Genomic DNA, 19417 nt, shown 5'->3' with positions numbered 1-19417 from the left:
TGTATTTATTAAACGTTTATCTTTCTTATTTATTCTTGTTAATTCATTTGTGTTTTACGTTGTCATGGTGTGATGTTTTTTTGTTAAACGTTTAAATACACTTTTGTAGAGGAAAAAATTAAGAGACTTCCTCTTTTACACCTATTTATATTGCATTTATTATATATCTATGGCCAACATATGTGTGCACGTGCATGAACAGGCTTTTCTTAATGTCATACATGTTTCAAATGCTATGTAGAATTTGCATCATGAAAGTTATATTAATAACAGTTGTAGCAGGTTCTGCTATTATTGGTGTCTAAATAAAGTTTCTTGAAGTTTAAGGGAAAAAAAAACACAATCTGAGTTGACCCGGAAGTACTTCGCGTTCGTGAGGCACGTTTTCCTCGTGTGGCATCAGCATGGGCTGCGGAGGTGGAATTGAGAAGAGATGTCTGTAGAGATGGTGGAGGTCTCGGTGAAATCAGCGGAGCCGCTCCGGCCCGCCGGGATGCTGCAGCAGAACCGCGACTTCCTCGACTTCTTCTGGGATTTGGCCAAACCGGAGCAGGAGATCCGGCTGAAGGCGGTGGAAAACCTCATTCAGTACCTGAAAACAGAAAACAAGGTGGGATAGGCAGCGACCACCAGCACGGTCTTGCTGGATGTATTTTAAGAGGTTTTCCAATTGTAATAATTAATATTCTCTCAGTTTTATTTAAGTAAAAATGCATAAATAGTGTTGACACCCTAATAAACCAAAGTATCATGACTAGCAAGAAATTTGGGCCTGCCATCTGTGACATTACATTATTACTATAAATATTGCTGTATAAAGAACATGCAGTCGTGGAAGAAATACACCGTACTAAGTAAGTACTTAAACATAAACTATTCCTAAAGTCCTTCATGTGCTGTCAGTATTAATATAACATTGTTATTAGTTAAGTTCATTGAATAGTTCAAGTTGCATTTACTGTCAGTACAGTAATCAACGACAGTACACAAAATCTGGTGATAATAATATGTTAACTTGAGAAACATTTGGCTTAAAAAAATATAAAAAGCTCTATAGCAAGTGTTGTACCAATTCCTAAGATTTTAGATACTTGTATACTGAATGTAAATAAAAAAAAGATTAAATAGTAAAAAGTAAATATACCCTGATTTCCTTCCAGCAGTGGTATCAGGATGTGTAATGTAGTGTCTTTAAGAGAAATGAGCCTGTGGCGACTGCGTGTCATGATAAACTGCTTGCTCTCGGTGCTGCAGGCTGATGAGTTGGAATACACCTTTAAGAGGCTGGTGGATGGACTGGCACACACACGGGAGGCAGCGAGACCTGGATTCAGCCTGGCCCTGGGGCAGGTGAGTGGGACCCCGGTCCAGTTTAACACATCTTTTACAGGTAGACATGTGCCCGTCAGTCTTAGATTGGTCAGAAAATAAGAATAAATGTGATCACACACCTGATTTTACGTAGGTCCCTCTGTTGCTGTTAGAATGGCCCCGAGTAGTCAGGGAACATACTGTACTCGAACGCAAGGCTCACAAAACCAGCCACCCGTGTGACTTAAAAGAAAATGTGATTCTTCCAACCAGCCCACTTTCTTCCATTGGTCCCTGGTCCAGCTCTCACGCTCGCGAGTGTAGGCGCTTTCAGTAGTAGACGTGGGACAGCAGGGACACCCTGAGCTGACAGTGGCTACGCAGCTCCATACACAGCAAACCGTGACACACTCTGTGTTCCTGTCAGAACCAGCATGAAGTTTTCCAGCAAATTTGAACTACAGCAGCTGTTCTGCTCATTGAAAAACAACAGAAGGCCAGCGGTTCACTGGTTTTCCTGTCTTGGCCACTTTTGCTAGACCAGGAACATCCCACAAGAGCTGCAGTTGTGGAGATGCGGAGACTCAACCATCCTGCCATCACGACCTTTGGTGCTGTCAAAGTTGCAAAGAAATCCTTCTGCTTGTTTGTTTTTCTGTTTCCAACACATCAGCTTCAAGGAGGGAATGCTCTGTTCTTGCATTAGACATCCCACCCACTGCCAGATGCCATTGTAATGAGATAATTGCGGCTGTCGGCGTCATCACACCATAGCTGATCAGTGTAGATTAAGAAACTTAACATTCAGAAGTCCCGACTTAGCTTTGTCAAACTTAAACATCTGTTAGCAGTCTCAGCACGCTCTGCTTATGTTCCTCTTTATCATCTTACTCTGATGTAAAAGCTGGAGCTTCTGTTATACAAAAAGAATAGCATCATCATCAGAATCATCACTGTGAGTAAACTGATGAGAAAAAAGAGGCGAAGTAACTTCCAGATGTCTTAAAATGCAACAAAATGTCGACAACTTTCTGGAAACTTTCAGAATGGGTTTTGTGTATAATGTGAAAGCTTTTAATAAGACAACAAATGCAGTCTTTAAGCTTGTGTTGGCGGGAGCATGACGCAGGCTTTTCTTTTCTTTTTCAGGTATTGAGTGCCTTTGAAGATGTCTCCCTGCAGAGTGTACTCGACAGAATCAAAGAAAAACACAACTTGCAGGCAGTGAAAAAGGTGAGTTCTGCTGTTCTGATCTCATTCAGCAGCAAAACCTTGCTGAGTGGGATTTTCAAACATCAAGGTCATCTCTTTTTCTTTCGCCTTTCAGAAACTTGCCAGAAATGCTATGTTTGGAAACCTGTTTGGTGTCCTCGCCCTTCATCAGTCTGGCCGCATCAGTAAAGTAAGGAGGCTGACCACCATTCATCTTATACACAGGATGCCCTCAGATTGTTTGCTGGATAAACACACTCCTACATGATTTCCGAACAAGCTCATGAAGCAGCACACATCTTATAATGGCAGACCCAGCACCAGTACAAATGGGTTTTTGTCATGTTTGCATGTTGCAGCAGGAAAAAAGTTTTTTCTGTCACGGTAAATGGTTTACAGGAACCCTTTTAGCTGCACAGAGCCACTGTTGAGGTTGTTTCCTTTAATATCACAAGTATGTATGCTGTGACAAAGTAATTCAGTGCAAACTATGGTCTTCAACAAACTGTCATTGAACTAAAAGCTGTTCCATGATAAGAAATGAGAAAAATCCACTTCAGGGTTGGTTTGCAGCTCTTCAGTGTTTAAATTGTTCATTTCAAGGTTCCAACCATACCAACTTCTGGACCCAGAGTTTCCCTGGAGATTGTTGCATGTAATCAACAGTAGCCAATATAATTCACTTTACATGCCATTGCAGTTTTGATCCAACATCCAAGTTAGTGTTCTTTAGGGTCCAGAAGCTCACTTCATCCACATCTTCCCCAGCAGGTTTGATACTGTCCTTGTAAAGACTCTTTGGTTTCAGCTGAAATGTTGATACAGACTGATGGCTCCCTCTGTAGCTTGGTCATCACCTAACAGAAAAAAACTAACCCCAAGGAGGGAAGAAATGGTAGCAACTACAGGCATACACCACATAATTATACAGAAAAAAACAGCTATCACATTCACAATGAAGCATTTGTGATGCAAGAGCAAAACCATTTAAATAGATGAGGATTATGACTCAGGGCATTAGATTGTGACCTCATCACCATTCAAATCTGGGAATTGAGCAGACTACAATCCGCCTCAGGCGCTTGTCCATCAATTGCGTGCAGGGGTTGTTTAGGTGTGAGCTCTGTCTTATGTGTCTGCAGGAGCCGCAGGTGGTGTTGGGATGTGTGCAGCTCCTCCAGAGTCTCACCCAGCACAAACAACACATGAAGGACCTGCCCAGTAAGACCATGAGGGACATCCTCACTGAGGTGACAAGTGCTGCCCGCTCTGATTATACTTCCTATAACCATTAAGACGCTAACTCAATGTAGTCTTGCCCATCAGATCCCAGAGGAGGTGTTTGAGGAGGTCCTGCTGAGCGCCCTGCAAGCTGACCTGGCATCAGCCTTCAGCACTCCAGAGCAGCTGCAGCTGCTGCTGGTGGCGCTGCAGCGTTTCCCACAAACTCTCAAACCCAAGAAACTCAAGAAGCTGCTGGGGTCCTCCACCATCATCAACGCTGACAACATCCCCAAGTAACAGCGCACATTTGCACACATTTGTCATCCTTAACTTTAATGTATTGGTTAAGCTCTTTAGCTGCTCTGCATGTGCATGCTGAAATTACACCACTCTGTACTGCACTCTTCCCTTCTGTGTTTGCTTATTAGCATCTTCTGTGTGAAAAATTGTCTGGCAGGTTGACAGAGGTGTTGAAAATGGCAGCCCACTCGGTCAAGAAAGAGTTAGTTCTTCCGCCAGTGGCCCTGGACCTCCTGAAGCTTTCTCTGAAAGAAGACAGCTTCCAGCTCTTCTGGAACAAAGCCATCGTGGAGGGCATGTTTAAGGAGCCGTCAGGGCCAACTCAGTGAGTCCTTGCATGGAAGGGAAAAGGCTACGTCGTTGTGGTTTGACCAGATCTGCACAATTTGTCCCAGTGGCTGTATTTGAATTGTCCATTTCTTCACTACATTGTCCACTATGTAGAGAGTCAGCCATTTTGTAGCGCTGTTAGAATGCGCTAAAATCTTGTCATGTGGTAAACCAAAATGTGGTTTGACATGTACCATCACTCCTTTAGCCAGGAGCTAATGGCGCATGCTAACACTAGCTAGCACTAAAGTTTATAGCTCGTTATTGTATTTTTCTTACCTGTTGAAAACGCCTGATGAGAAAATATTACTATTAGTTAATATTAGTGTTAATATTAGTGATTTGTTGCTTTTTCTGCCTGAGATGAGAATTATTAGTAAAATATGTACAGGAGCTATAATTGAAACTTAAGTTGTTCAGACTAAACAGATACCATGTTAGGGGTAAGTCGTAATGGAGCTAGCTGTGGGGCCTCTAAAACATGTTGTTGGCAAACAATTGTTTTGTACAGTATTTGTTATTATATCGAAGAGTGGAGAACACTGTCAGAAAGTGTCTGCCTTTCATGAAGCACGACTTTTATCCCCCTTCAATTAGCATTTAATTTGTGTTTCTTTACATCCTGTCCTTTCTTTATGCCTGTGAATTCCATTCAGCTAATGTTTTCCTGCCGTCGTCCTGTCTCTGTCCAGTTACCTGAGCTTCCGTCTGCTGGGCAGTGCCCTGCCTCTGCTGTCGTTATCCCAGCTGAAAGAGGTTTTGTCTGGAGAGGTGATGATGCACTACGGAGAACATGTGGTGTCCGCTCAGGTCAGTGATCCAGTGTTGTTAACTATGAAGAGCAGAGTCAGAGTCTCTCACAAGTAAAGATGGACAGACGTTCCGTAGTCAGAAAAAAACTGTGTCTACAAGTTGTGGAGCAGTTTCAGAATAACAGTCCTCAAAGTAAAATTGTGAAGACCTTGATATTTCATCATCTACTGTACTTTATATGAAAAGATTTAGAGAATTTGGCATCATCTCTGTGTGCAAGGCTGAGAGTTTGATGCTGTGATCCGATGTGTTGCTGCCATCAAATCCAAGATGACATTATTTTTCATCGAAATGTGAGATGTCTCACTTTCAACACTAAAGTTTTTCTATATTCTTTTTTAGATGGAATATTGGTTTATGTGATTTTAAAAAAAGAAAAAAAACTGAATGTTTTTTTTTGTACATCTTTAGCAGCTTTGTTTAAAGCAGGGTTACAAAACAGTTTTTCTGAATTCTTCACATATTTTTTCTATTGCAACATGATTGAAATTGGCAGTTACCTTTTTATAGTTATACATAATTTTTTTAAGTTACACATAACTGTAAATATATGGAGCATACTCATGAGGAACCACTGCATTCAAGTCGTATCTGAGATGTTTTGTCAGCGGTCTAAACCCTTGTCAGTCCTCCATGGGGAGAACTCTATGTAGCGGGTGAGTGAGTGACAACCCAGGTGTTGTTTTTTTTCAGTACAGTTAATTTGTCGCGCTGCAGCAGAACAAGAATTGGTGCATCTTATGGAAGAGAGAGTTTACTATGAAACTAAATGGCTCAGAGTTTTATAGATGTTTACATCAAATGTCAGTGACGCAACAGTCCTGTTGCATTCATCAACAGGCGGCTGTAGCTCAGGAGGAAGAGCAGTCGCCTTGGGCAAGACACTGAACCCCACGTTGCCTCCTGTATCCATCAGGGTATGAATGTGTATGAATGATTAGAAAGCACGTAGTTATGTGTATCTTAAGACTGTATGAGTGTGTGTGAGTGGGTGAATGTGGCGTGTAGTGTTAGAAGCGTCAGTTTTCTAGTTAGTTTGACTAGAAAAGCGCTATACAAGTACAAGTCCATTTACCATCAGAAACAGTAAATCTTTACTGTGGTAAAATTGTGTCAATGTAACATGTGCACGCTATTCAACAGTGGAGAACACTGCCACTGCAAAGTGTTAGCTATTTATTTTTCACTCTGAACACACCTGTCTGCGCTAACACTGAGGTCTCAGCTTTGCTAATCTGACATGACGGCAAGTTTAACCCAGAAGGAGAACCGTAGAAATGGATACCATTGAACTAGAGCGGACAGAAACTCTAAATGGTTGTCATTGGTCGGGGGGCTATGGCATGATGAAGATTGATCCAAATGAAAAGGTTTTGGCCCTAAACTGAAATCTTTGAGCCCGGCATGATGGATTCTTGTTATTGTGAATTACAAGAACGTTTCAATAACAGGAAGCTCAAACAGACATTTAAAGGTAACGTCAAAGCTACTTTTCATAGAGAGTGGTTGCGTTTACGTGCAATATTGCTTACTGCACCTAAAATAATAAAGAGCAACTGTACATTTGCACAACAGTGAGCACCATATGTTTTAAACCCAGCGCAGCATATTCCACTTCTGTGGTGGCTTATAAAGCTTTTATACATTTTTATGAACTGATAGTAAAGCAGCTTATTCATAAAATGTTACTTATTATATTAAAGTATAATAAATATATGTAATATTTACAATTATGGAGGCTTCTGTTTTATCCCCCAATTGTCAATATTATTTTCTCCATGTTAGGTGAATTAAATTCCATTCATTTTATTTATATAGTGGCAGTTTGTAATAAATCATCTCAGGGCAATTACAGAGAAAGCATCGTTCAGTATCCATTTCAGTTCAGTGTAATAGAAAATATGAAATGCCAGGTCATAAAAGGTTGTCCATCTGATTCAATGCCCCGTCCTGAGCATGCTCCAAACAGTAGAGAGGAGGAACCATGCTCAACAAGCACCTACTAGAATCAGTGATCATGCTGCCAGACCGCTGCTATGATCCTCATCCATCATTTTTCTCTGGCAGAAACCAGACCGCTTCAAACTGGCCCCAGAGATGGAGACCTACGTGTCAGACTTCCTGCAGGGCTGTCAGGACTCAGACAAGCAGCTGGCAGTCATGGTGGGCTTCTCCTCACTGACCAACCATGGCTACCCCGTGGTGCCATCGGTGTGGAGGGTGGTGCAGCACCTTCAGCCTGAAGCCCTGCAGAGCTACGTGGAGTGGCTGAAGAGCATGTTCCTGCAGCCTCAGGTGGACAAGCTGCTGGACTTCAGCACTCGCAATCAGAAGGATAAGCAGGAAGGGCGAGATCAGTGAGTGTTTCCATCTGTTTGTGTAGCTGCATATAAATCTCATTGAGAGTCTCAGCCCGACTCCTGTCAGGTGTAGTGATGCTGAACAGAGAGACATGGGTATGAAAACAGGAGTGATATAATTGCTAATATTCCTTCTTCAGGAAGGAGAATTTGGTATTCCGCCTGAGGAAATGGATTGTTCCCAGACTCTCCTCAATTATTGACAACTACCAGTTGCAGAAGCCGGAGAAACTCATTATGGATGTGGCCAGGTGAGAGCAGTCTTTTGTTGAGCAGCACGTAGGCTGAAGTGTTTGATGAGGAGAACAGCCATGAGCCAGCGTTGTGTTGTTTCTTTTCCAGGTTTGTCTTTTTCCACGCTTTCTTCAGCACCAAGAAGGCATCTTCTGGTATTGCAGAGACAAATGGAAAGCTTTCTGTCCCACTGGATGATAACACCAGAGGAGTGCTCATCAACTCCTTCTTTGGGTGAGATTAAATCTACCATGTTGTTCCGCTCTAATAAAAGCCAACGTGTTATAGCCCTCTCAGTCTTTATTAGAAACTGAACATGTCATTAGAGAATGCCTTGGTGGATAACATAAGTAAGAGAGAAAAATACTTCTCTTTCTCCTGAGCTACAGCCTGTGTCACATTTTATATCTTATGTTGATGTGAAACATTTATAACAACAAAAATTCATCTCAAGGCAGTTTATAGGAAGAAACCAACAATTCATCAATTGTTGGATTAATCAACTCTTAATCTCTTATTTTGAATGGGTGTCTTAGTTATTAAATAAAATAGAAACACAAATACAACCTCCCTAATATATTAACGCAAAAATAAATTGTTTTCCTGGCCTTGCTAAAGAGAGTTCAGGGTTAGAGTTCAGACTGGAGGAAGATCATGAGGGAGAATCCTGCAAAGATCTTTGCAGGATTGTCCTGAGAGGGGTGAGAAAGAACGGCGGCGAAACACCAGCAATCCGTCTCCGTGTGCCCACCGTATGAAAACGGTGATTAAGGATTTTGTTTGTGGGAATATGCCATGAAAAAAATATACTCCACTTCCCTGCGGTGCCTGCAGTCCATTCACCTGAAGCTTAGAAGAGGTCAGCGCCAACACAGTGAACCAGTGCAATACAAACAAAAAAAAGACAGAGAAATGCATGTTTTGGAGTGGCCAAGTTAGTCCTGTCATCAACCCATCTGAGATGCTGTCCTATGATCAGAGCAGAGCTGTTTAGTTATAACATCCCAGACTTTGAAAGCATGTACAGCAAACATCTGATGGAGGTTCTGAGTAGACAAAAAAGCTCCTTTACTGTCCAGGGTGTACTGTCAGTGATCACTCGATGTGTACAAGAAAGAGGTAAAAAATGCAACTGTGTTTGCTCCTAATTTAGTCAGATTACTTTATCTTATTTGATGTGATAGTTTTTACATATAAGTAAAGTGAGTGCTGTAATCCTGGTTATTCCAAAGACTTCACTAGCATAGAGTACAATTAATCAAACCAGCCTATGGGAGACCACACAAACTGGGTGAACAGAATTTAGTTTCCTTCAGCAGCATCAAACAGGTTGGGACTGAAAAGCAGTAATGGCTGTTCAGTATTTCATACATTGCCAAATAATCTTAAAGCAGGCACTTATACCTGTGAAATACAATTCAGTCGTCTTTGCAGCCAGAGCAGAACCTGTGTTCTCAAAAAGACCAAAGAAGCCACTCAGGTGTTTTTCTTACCTCTGCTGTGTCGCTGACTCCTGTCTGACCACCGTCCAGGCTTCTCATGTCCATGCACAACATGCCGCTCGGTGACGATGGCGCGGCTGTCAATCAGAAGCGGGTGCTGGGTGTGACAGCCGACGGCACCATGTGGATCTACCACCTGGTCCAGTACGCACATGTCCTGCTGAACCAGCCAAAATACGCCCAGAGCAGCCGGCCCTTCAGCCCTGAGCAGCGACAGGCCTGGGACAGGTAGGATCAAGTAGAGCTTCCATCATTGTTGACCTCATTTGCGTAATGACACTATCTTTACAGAGAAAGTAAATGTATTTGAGACAGCTTTTTAGACTACACCAGCTTTCTATGCAGAACTTATGTAAAAGTGAGAAACTTTTCTTCATTGTTTCCTTCCAGTATGCTGGAGTCGGTGGCCAACCTAAAGAAGGCGGCAAATAAAAGTGTGACAGTAGAGAGCGGCGCATTCCAGCAGCTCTTCCTGCTGGTCGGCATGCATTTCTTCAAGGTACAACATACTACCTCACTGTTGGTGGAGGTTGACAGTAGCCTTAATATGCTTAAAAAATGCTCTGTATAATGACAGAAAAATAACCAAAAAGTAAGCAAATATTCGTACGATTGTTTTCTCTTCTGAAGGCCCCTGAGGAGCTGCTGGACATCATGAAAGACCTGCAGAGCTGTGTGGACAAAGCTCAGCAAAAGAAGGCCAAGAAGAAGAAGAAGAAACAAGGTGAGGGGTGGTGCGTCATGATAATGACAGCAGTGATGCTGTTTTTACCAAAATTAAAATTTTACATACATTCCTTAACTGAAAAGCCCTGAAGGCTCATGTTTGGTTAGAGGCTAAAAAACTTTTTCCCTCGAGCCACGTTCCTGTCAACACGTTCAAGTTCCTGTCAAACAGCAAAAGAAGAGCTAGTTTCATGTGCAAAATCCACATTTCCTGTTTTAATCAGAAGCCTTATCAAAAAGCCCAGGCTGTCCTGATTGGTCAGCTTTAGTGGTCTGATCAGGCCCCACCCACAAGTTCATGTGCTTGAAATTAAATCAGCTGGTGAAGACCATGAAATATAGTTGTGCACCCTTCAAAGCTGATAAATGCCATCTTAGTTCTCATTATTCTGAGACATGAATGTCTTGTGTGTTCTCTGACACAGCCACAGATCAGGAGGAGGAGCCAGAGTGGGTGGAGGTGATGGTGGACATCTTGTTGTCGCTGCTGTCCCAGCAGAGCCGACATATCAGACAGGTCTGCAAGATGGTTTTCTCTTCCATCTGCCCCCACGTTACCGCAGCGGCCCTCACCGCCATCTTGGACGTAAGCAACACAAAATCATTGTCTGAATTTCCTTTTGGAAGTTTAAAGTTACAGGTTCAGGCCTGTGAAGTTATTTTATGTACATGTTGTACATTAAGAAAAACAAAAAATAAAAATCCCCTGCCGATGTTTAGGCACCAAATTCTTAAAACAGAGCTTCTACTCACATAAGCTGATGGACCATTTATTTCTATCCCAGTGCACTGCCAGTCATCTGGGTCATATACTGACTGTAGAAGCCTTGTAAATGATCGTATCGATGGTGTTTTGGGCCATGTGTAGGTCTTGGACCCGGATGAGGACGAGGAGGACAGTGCAGTGGTTGTCACTGATGACACAAACAACTCGCAGAAGAAGCCAAAGGAGGACGATGATGAAGAAATGGAGGTCAGTCCTTTTCCTTCTGTCACCACCCTATCATCCTCTTGGCTTCACTCTCTGTTTACTGCTTTAGACAAAACCTTTGATGCTCATTTTCTAAAACACTTGGCTGGCAGGATGACGAGTCGGATGGGTCGGATGAAGACTCTGATGAGGAAGATGAAGCAATGGAGGAGGATGAGGATGAAGAAGAAGAAGAAGAAGATGATGAAGAAGAAGAAGGAGGAGGAGAGATGGAAGCAGAAGAAGTGGACCAAAATTTCCGCTTGGAGCTGATGAAGGTCCTCCAGCAGCAGAATGCTCTGGTGGGTTTTCTGGCTTTAAGCTCCTCCTTGTTAGATTTGATTGTTTTAAATGGAAACACTCTTTAAAGACCTGCTGCAGAGCTCAGATAACTAAATGTGGCTAATGTGTAGAGTTAAAGGCTTAAGTAATTTCAAGGCATAAAGGATTCATGGCAATCAAGAAAAAATCTTCACAAGGAGCTAAACAGAGCAACATCTGCATGCCCCCTTCAGAAGACATGAAGTGTTACGTCATGAAGTCCTTTTGTTGTGCTTCATATTCAGGCCACTGAGGAGGACGGCAGCAGTGATGAAGATCTGGATGATGACGCTATGATGGAGCTGGATAAGGGTCTGGCAGCACTGTTCTCAGAGCAGAAGAAAAAGGCCCAGGCCAAGAAAGACGAGAAGACAAAACTACAGAAAGAGAGGGCGCTTGTTCGAGACTTTAAGATCAAGGTACCTTGACAGTTTGGAAATTGTTTGTGCCATTCAGGAAGTTTTCAGCCTCAAAGCACAGAGAGGATGGGAAGGAGGATGCTGACTAAGCGCCTTCAAAAGTGAAAACCTGTTGAGCAGTCGTAAACCCGTGTCCTCCCTCTGCTCGGCTGTTGTAGGTGTTGGACCTGGTTGAAGTGTTCGTGGCCCGGCAGGCTGGCAGCCCTCTTGTGCTCGGTTTAGTGGAGCCTCTGCTCAACATCATCGACAGAGGAATGAGCCCTGGCAGCGGCCAGCAGGAGCAGGACTTCCTCCGCCGGGCAGCAGATATCTTCAGGTAATACACTGTGGCTCAACATTTAACATTTTGTTACCAAACAGTTGGTTCCATTGTTTTTATCCACATGACATCACCTGCCTGATTATTTATTTTAGTTTTTTTTACACATACATCAAATTTTCTTTTTAGAGGCCGGCGTTCGGGCTGCATGTTGGTGTATTAATCCAGCCGAATTTCCAATAAAGCTGCCCTCATTCCCATATTTTTGTGTTTTGTTTCGTCGGGCGCCTCAGAAATTGGGGCTGAAAATCAGCCCATTAAGACTACATGTCTATAACTCACGGTCACTTAAAGCTCCTCCAGACCTGCTCTAATAAAGTCCTGATTTCCTCTGGGTTCTCCAGCCTCAGCCAGTATAGTTCCACTCTAAAATACAGCAGTATTTTCACACGTGGTGTTTTTTGGACCTTCTCGTACCTTAATCCTTACATAGAAATCATCTCACTTTTCCCTCTGATGTGTTTGGACACCTCATTCAGCTTTAACATGTCATTTCCCTTCCAAGTAGTAGTGTTTTTCCTTTTAGTGCTCTGCATTTGCCTGCAATTAATGTTCTCCAGAAGCTGCTTTTTTTACCAGCTCAGAACCTGTGCAGAGTTCAGCCCAAGCTGATGTCTTGTGCTGTGATGTTCTTTGTCTCTCAGGAATCAGCTGTGTCGATCCAAGGTTTACTGCAGGACTGCTGGTGACAGACAGGGGGAGCTGCATGACCTGCTGAACAAACTGATGACTAAAACTCAGAAGCTGTCCGACTCCTCAGTGTGTCTCTACTACTTCAGGTACAGCCTCAGTGTTTGATGACAGAGCTGAAGAGAAAATGATGCTGAACAGACTAAAGATTCCCTGCTGAGAAAAGAGGGCGCTGATGCAGCCAGAAAGTAGAAATTATATTTGAATGTGTGAATTCATTGTGTCTTGCTGATGTTGGCCTTTCCTTTAGTGCATCTCTGTATGTGGTGAAAGTGCTGCGAGGGGCTCTTCCTGCTGAGACCAAAGAGGCGCAGACAGCTGACGGAGCCGCAGCAAACGACGTATGTTTACCCAGTCTGAATTCATTCGCTGCTTGATATCATTTGTCTTAACCACCTCGCTGTGGGGGCTGCTATGTTTAGATTGTTGGACAGCAAGAGTCAGTAAAGTGCAAGAAGGAAATAAGTCACAAAGTAGACTTAACAAGATGTGTGTGAGTTCTCTTTTCACCTTTTTCACCCAAAGCCAGTCACACAGGTCCGGTCAGGCTTTTCCTTTGCTGTTAGGTCACAAGGTTGTTACGTACACAGATGGTAGCTTGTTTAACTGTTGCCTTTGTTCTTTTATTATTCATTTCTCATGTTGTGTCCAGCTTTGCAGCAGACTGATTCCAGGTCTGTCCCTGTGTTTTATTGGAAGAGTCCTGGATAACTTGTCGTTTGCCAACCACCATACACATCAGAAAGATGAAATAGCTCCATAGCTTCTGCATCAGTGACTTTATTGGAGTACATCCAGCCCACAGATACAGGCCAAGCATGAAACTAGCGCAGAGTCCTGGAAATGTGCAACAGAGTATACTCGACACTGTTCGGTGAAAAATGACAGTCAACTTCCAGGGAATAAACTGTAGCGCTTTAAGTGCTGCAATCCTCCCAGAGACAGTGGCTCCCAGCCGTATTACTTTTTTAAAGTCTTTATTAAAGACTTCTGAGACACTGAACGTGGTAAACAACCTTTAGATTACAAATATTCTGGAACCTGGGTTTATCTGGACAGTTAATGACTGATTAGGAGTTATCTTATCACCTCTGTTGACATGTGTTTCTCAGCTGCAGCCGGGCTCTACTCTGCTGCATCCCTCCAGCCAGCCTTTACTGACTTTTTTTTACATATTGCAGCAGTTAAATCACAACCATCTTACCTACACTGCGGTATTGTAGGTAACATGCTACACTTCAACAGATTTGTACTATTTTCCACAGTTACTTCAGTGCTGCAGGAGGAAGCTGTTGTCAGATGATTTCATTACTTTTTGAAAAATTATCTTTTTATTGAATCATCAACAAAGACTTATAGAAAAAGGAAAGCTACGTCTGCATGGTGCTAAAATATAGTTTCTTTCATTTATTTTGTTCAGTATCAGTCCAAGCTGATAGATCCTATTTATCCAGGTATTTGTCTGAGGCTTTTAAACAGCCCAACATTGCAGATTCCACATCTGCAGTAGATCTGCAGGTCCCTGCGACTTATAAACTGTTAAGGGGAAAAAAAACCTTGTTCACAACAAGAAAATAGGAAATCTATCTTCCAGGATGCAGGATAATTATATCTGCTGCAATTTTGTTCATCAGCTGTTATTTCTCAGCCAAGCATACAGTCTTTTTGCAAATTTTCAGCACTATAGCAAAAATAATTTGGATTGAAAAGCTCTTTTTTGTGACCATGAACCAGCACGAGCAGTTCCCAAACTTTGAACACTTGACTTAGCTAAATGGAGTTTATCTATGACTCTATCATGGACATCTGTGTGTTTCCTCGTGCGAAGTATGTCTGAAGTTTTTGTTTTTTTGTGCAGCTGAAGTTCATGGGGAATGTGGATGTGGATCGGGTATCCAGCATCTTCAGAGACGCTCTGAACTCCTTCATGAGCAGGAGGAAGAGCCCTCTGACCACGCAGATGTTCACCGACCTGTTCACCAGATTCCCCGTGAGTCTAACCGCACGTCTCAAACTGCAGACCGACGTCCTGCTGAAACCGTAAATAACCCTTGTGTGATTTTTGTGCAGGTTTTGTGTGTGAACCTGCTGGATACAGCTGTGCAGCACATAACATCTGGGGTCCGAGAACATCAGCAGGTAAAAACCTTTTTTTCCTTTTTTTTTTTGCAGCCAATATGGAAAACATGAGCAAAAAAAAAAGGAGGAAATAAAACTTAAGTCTGACGTTATCTCTTAACTGATTCAAGATGAATACAGTTTACAGGCTCCATAAGGTTGCATTCAATCTGAACGGCATAATTTCTCAGGGGTAGATTCATTAAGCTAATTTGATTACAACGCATTGGTCTCTGCTAGAAGTACACGAGTTCATGAGATTGGATTTTAAAGCTCTTGAGTTATTGTGTCATTTGGCTTTTTACTCTGATAATAATGTTATTTGTTTATTGCACTGTCAACAAATCCCATTAAAGATAAGATGTGCATCTTTAAAAGAAAAAAGAAAAAAAAGAAAAGGCTCACAAATGCCTGCTACAAATTTTGATACATTTCTGTAATTTCCCAAAACAGCTGTTCTTTCATTTTTAGTTTGTCAGAGCATCATGAACGTCGTGCTAATATTGAGCTTTTAAACACTTCCTGTTCTTCTCTAGGAGCAGAATCAGTGTTCAATATACATTCTTAACCCAAAAAAGCAACCATTTAACTGCGTTTTGGTGAACAGGGGGTCAAAGCAATACATAGAGGCTTGAAAATATGAAGACAGCATATAAAGTTTTTGGTTGAATGTCTCTTAACAAACTGCAGAATTTGTGAAAATTAAAGATGTTTGCTTCCTTACTCAGATTTGACTTTTAAGCACAAGTCCACCTGCTTTAGTTAGGGTTGTGGTCAGGGCTTAGGGTAACATCTGGAATTACAGCTTGCATCCCGCCGCACCTGGTTGCCTTACTTTTGGATAAAGTGCTGCGTGGAATCTGTTTCCGTTGGTCTCTGGTTCCAGTCAAAGGAAACTGAACTCACTGTGTTGAAGCTCTCATTATTTTGTGTGTGTTTAGGGTCAAGCGTGTGTGTTGGTGTTGCGGGCGATGCAGAGCAGAGAGGTCCAGCAGCTTCTAAGTGGTGCTCAGTGGACGGAGCTCTGTGAGAAGGTTTCAGGGCAGCTGGTAACGGTAAGTGAACAAGGAGTCGAGAGATGTGATTACTTTCACATCTGATCATTCTGAAAAAAGGTGCACAACTAAACAGCGTGTTACCACAACTTGTGTACAGTCACTCTGGCTGTTTTTAAACGTGCACAGAAGCGCAGGAGGCAGATATTCAGTCAACTGTTTGAGGCGATTACATGATAGTGAAGCTGCGCTGCTTCCATTTAACATTTGGTACAAGTGTAAAGAAAATCTTAAATCACATACTTTTTTTCAGGTTATGTTGGCCATCATTAAGATGGATTCACCAATCCAACTTTTCCTCCACTTCCAGCCCCCATACACTGTACGCTCCAGCTCTCATTTCCCCAGTTTGAATTCTGCAAACTTCTCATGGTGGAACTAATGGAATGCCATATTTCTCTGTGTGCATGATGCTGTAGGTTCACTTCAGTGTAAGCAGGGACGTTCACACATGAGCACGCTTTAAGCCTGTTTGCATTTTAATTATATTAATCTCGAAAGTTTATGAGATTACATGGTGCTGTGATAAATGATGATTAGAGCCACCGCTCCGCTCGCTGTCCTCTGTGTGTCCTCCAGAGAGCAGAGGGTGAAGACAGGCCTAATTAGATGTTTCTGCACATCCTCCCCGAACAGCTCCTATTCTTGTCTTTTTCCTCCCCAGACTGAAATAAAAAAGCAACACAACGAAACTACAGTATAACACAATTCCTGCTTCTTTATTCTTTATTTCTGTGATTTTTCTCTTGGAAACAGTATTCTAAAATGCCTTCGCTGACGAAAACAGCAACTCTGACAACTCTATTTTGTGTATGAGAGGAACAACATGCTGACAGTATAACGTCACCGTCGTCTTCTTTCAGAGTCTCCAAAGGATCGATCAAACTGAGAACAAGTTGGTGAAAGAGAAGTTGGTGAAAATCCTGGAGCTCTGTCAGTTCCTGGTCAAACACGTTCGCAAGCAGGTATGTGGGCTCAAAGTGTGGGGATGAAAACAAGAGAACAGTCAGGGTGCTTTCAGTCCAGGCTCAGCTTCTCCCTCTGCTGCCTGTGTAGAATCTGTCTGTGGACCTCGAGCCCATCCAGAACGTCCTTCAGTCCCTGACCAGCATCGTCACTTTCAAGAAGACCGGCCAACTGGAGGACACCTACTGGGCTGTCATGAAACACTTCGGAGTGATGTGAGTTATTGTGGTGTCGACATAAACTTTTCTTTATTAACATGTTCTTGAAGAAACTCGCTCAGGAATGTATTAGCTGATTAATAGAATAAATCAGCTCTATCTGCATCACTAATAGTAGCCTCGGCCATGATATGTTATCTTTTAATCGTGTCTTTTTAAAGCCTTCGCAATGACTTTTTGTGTGTTCATGTTCACATGTCCAGGAAGCCCAAAGTTGCTAAGACAAAGCCTGACGAGGAGACCGGCCAAGAGCCAGCACCCAAGAAGAAGAAAGGTTTTCTGCCAGAAACGAAAAAGCGTAAAAAGCGCAATAAACCTGTTCTGGAGCCAGCGGCAGACCAGTCGAGCTCAATAAACCAACCAGGGGCAGAGAAAGGACAAGTAAAAAAGAAACAAGACAAGAAAGCTAAACAGAAAAGACCAGCCAATGGCACATCGGCTTCACAGCCCAACCCAGCCAAGAAGAGCAAAACACAGTCTGACAGCAAGCCGGCCAAGAAGAAGAAGAAGAAACCCAAGCAGAAGAAGAAGGGAGGAGAAGGGCAAATGTAAAGAGGACTCTGCTATTTAAATGGACACAAAGAAGCTTTTGGAATGCCCTTTTTAAAAAGGCTGTTTTTTGTCTGTTAATTTTTCTACTGTCTTGTTTGCCAGTTCAGGTCTGACAATACATTGGCTTCAGTATGAGACATACATACTTATTGAAAACCTTTGTTGTGTGGGAAGTGAATTGAGAGATTATTTTTCTATGTGACTGCTGTTGATTAGAAAAATGTCTACAACAATAAATGAATTTCTCTGCCTGAAAATCCATCAGCTCTGCCCACACTTCACAAAGTTTCTCTCAGCATTTCAGTGCAGCATGAAAGAAGAACAGTCTCACTTAGAACAAGTCTCACTTTCACCACATCTAGAAGTGGTCTGGGGCAAATTTGGCCACATCCATAGAGCAGTGTGAATGCTAATGTGTCCTTGGCCTTATAGAAGGACTACCTAATCCATATCCTTTTCAGCAGCAGGATTTTTTTTCTTGCTAGTCCTGTGTCGCTGTTACAATCTAGTTATGAAGATGTATGTAACTGACTAGTTCAAGGGCTAGAAATTCATTGTGTTCACAGACTAGCTTCATAGTATTTAAAACATTTTAACTGTTGAAATGTGATGCCAGCAACACACTAAAAATAACTTGTCAGTAAAGCGTAGAATGTACAAGTAATAGCATTCTTAGTCTTAAGATTCTGATATCAGCAGATTAACTGGTGTCAGGTGAGGGTGTCAGGATTGGATATAAAAGGAACATCCACCAAAGTCTTGGTCTTTTGGGCGGTGGTTCAGCAATATGTGCCAAACTCGGACAGAGAATCATCAGGAAGTTATAAATAGAATATTTCTGTATGAAAAATTGCAAAGAACCTTGGATTTCCAACATCAACGAGACTTAATATTGTGAAAAGGTTCAGGGAGTCTAGAGAAATCTCAATGAGTAAAGGCCAAAGACCAGAAACACCTGTTGGAAAAATCTGTCAGGGTTTTACTTTGAGCTTCATGTTCTGATTCTATTTATATGCGTTTTCACCCACTGGCATATACAGTGTGGAATTGTACTGATGTGCTGCACGGTGGTGTAGTTAGCACTGTTGCCTCACAGCAACAGGGTTTTTGGTTTGAATCCTGGCTGGGGCCTTTCTGTGTATGCATGGGTTTTCTCCAGGTACTCCGGCTTCCTCCCAACACCCAAAAACATGCTTGTTAGGTTAACTGGTGACACTAAATTGTCCCTAGGAGTGAGTGTGGGTTGTTTTTCTCGTTTGTCTCGATGTGGCCCTGTGATGGACTGGCAACCCCACTCCAGGGTGTACCTGCCTCTCACTCAATGACAGCTGGGATATGCTCCAGCCCCCATTTGCGACCCTGAACAGGTACAGAAAATGGATGATGAGTGGAATTGTGCTGAAATACTAAAAAACAAGGGGGAAGAAACTTCTGAAATCTACAAACTCCACCGTGGACTAAACTTAAAACTCACTGGCACTGGGTTTACCTTCTGCAGGAGGGGACTTAAAATTTTGTCATGACAGTCAGTGCGGTTACATGCGGGCAATCGGATCGGATTAATGGCTAAATTACAATAAGACTGAGTTATTCAGTTCATGTAACAAGCTTAATCCGACAAGAAATCGAATCGGATCGAGTTACTTGTGATCGAATTAAGACCCCGGGATAACTCGATCCGATTGCCCACTTAACGTCCCTGGATACGACAGTGGATCAGATTGAGCGTTCTGAGCATGCTCGAGATTTTTTCCCGCGATCATCACTCGGAAGTCGA

The 19417-nt window shown here is 42.5% G+C and overlaps 1 protein-coding gene across 1 annotated transcript; it reads left to right on the top strand.

The window, feature by feature from the left end:
- Positions 1 to 375: 375 nt before the first annotated feature.
- Positions 376 to 17901, top strand: mybbp1a (MYB binding protein (P160) 1a). The gene is made up of 27 exons (XM_072374307.1): positions 376 to 610; positions 1255 to 1350; positions 2461 to 2544; positions 2639 to 2713; positions 3666 to 3773; positions 3850 to 4040; positions 4205 to 4372; positions 5070 to 5187; positions 7258 to 7547; positions 7691 to 7801; positions 7893 to 8018; positions 9317 to 9514; positions 9677 to 9785; positions 9917 to 10010; positions 10438 to 10598; positions 10881 to 10985; positions 11096 to 11284; positions 11549 to 11722; positions 11881 to 12038; positions 12686 to 12820; positions 12982 to 13072; positions 14590 to 14721; positions 14802 to 14870; positions 15791 to 15904; positions 16768 to 16869; positions 16961 to 17085; positions 17292 to 17901. The coding sequence occupies exons 1-27, from the start codon at positions 434 to 436 to the stop codon at positions 17638 to 17640; spliced, it is 3849 nt and encodes a 1282-aa protein (XP_072230408.1). The 5' UTR covers positions 376 to 433; the 3' UTR covers positions 17641 to 17901.
- Positions 17902 to 19417: the final 1516 nt, after the last annotated feature.

Source organism: Leuresthes tenuis, unplaced genomic scaffold, assembly GCF_036924035.1.
Source record: "Leuresthes tenuis unplaced genomic scaffold, fLeuTen1.0.hap1 SCAF_21, whole genome shotgun sequence".
Lineage (NCBI taxonomy): Eukaryota > Metazoa > Chordata > Actinopteri > Atheriniformes > Atherinopsidae > Leuresthes > Leuresthes tenuis.
Note: the sequence above shows the minus strand (reverse complement) of the source record. Positions and strands in the feature narration are given on the sequence as shown.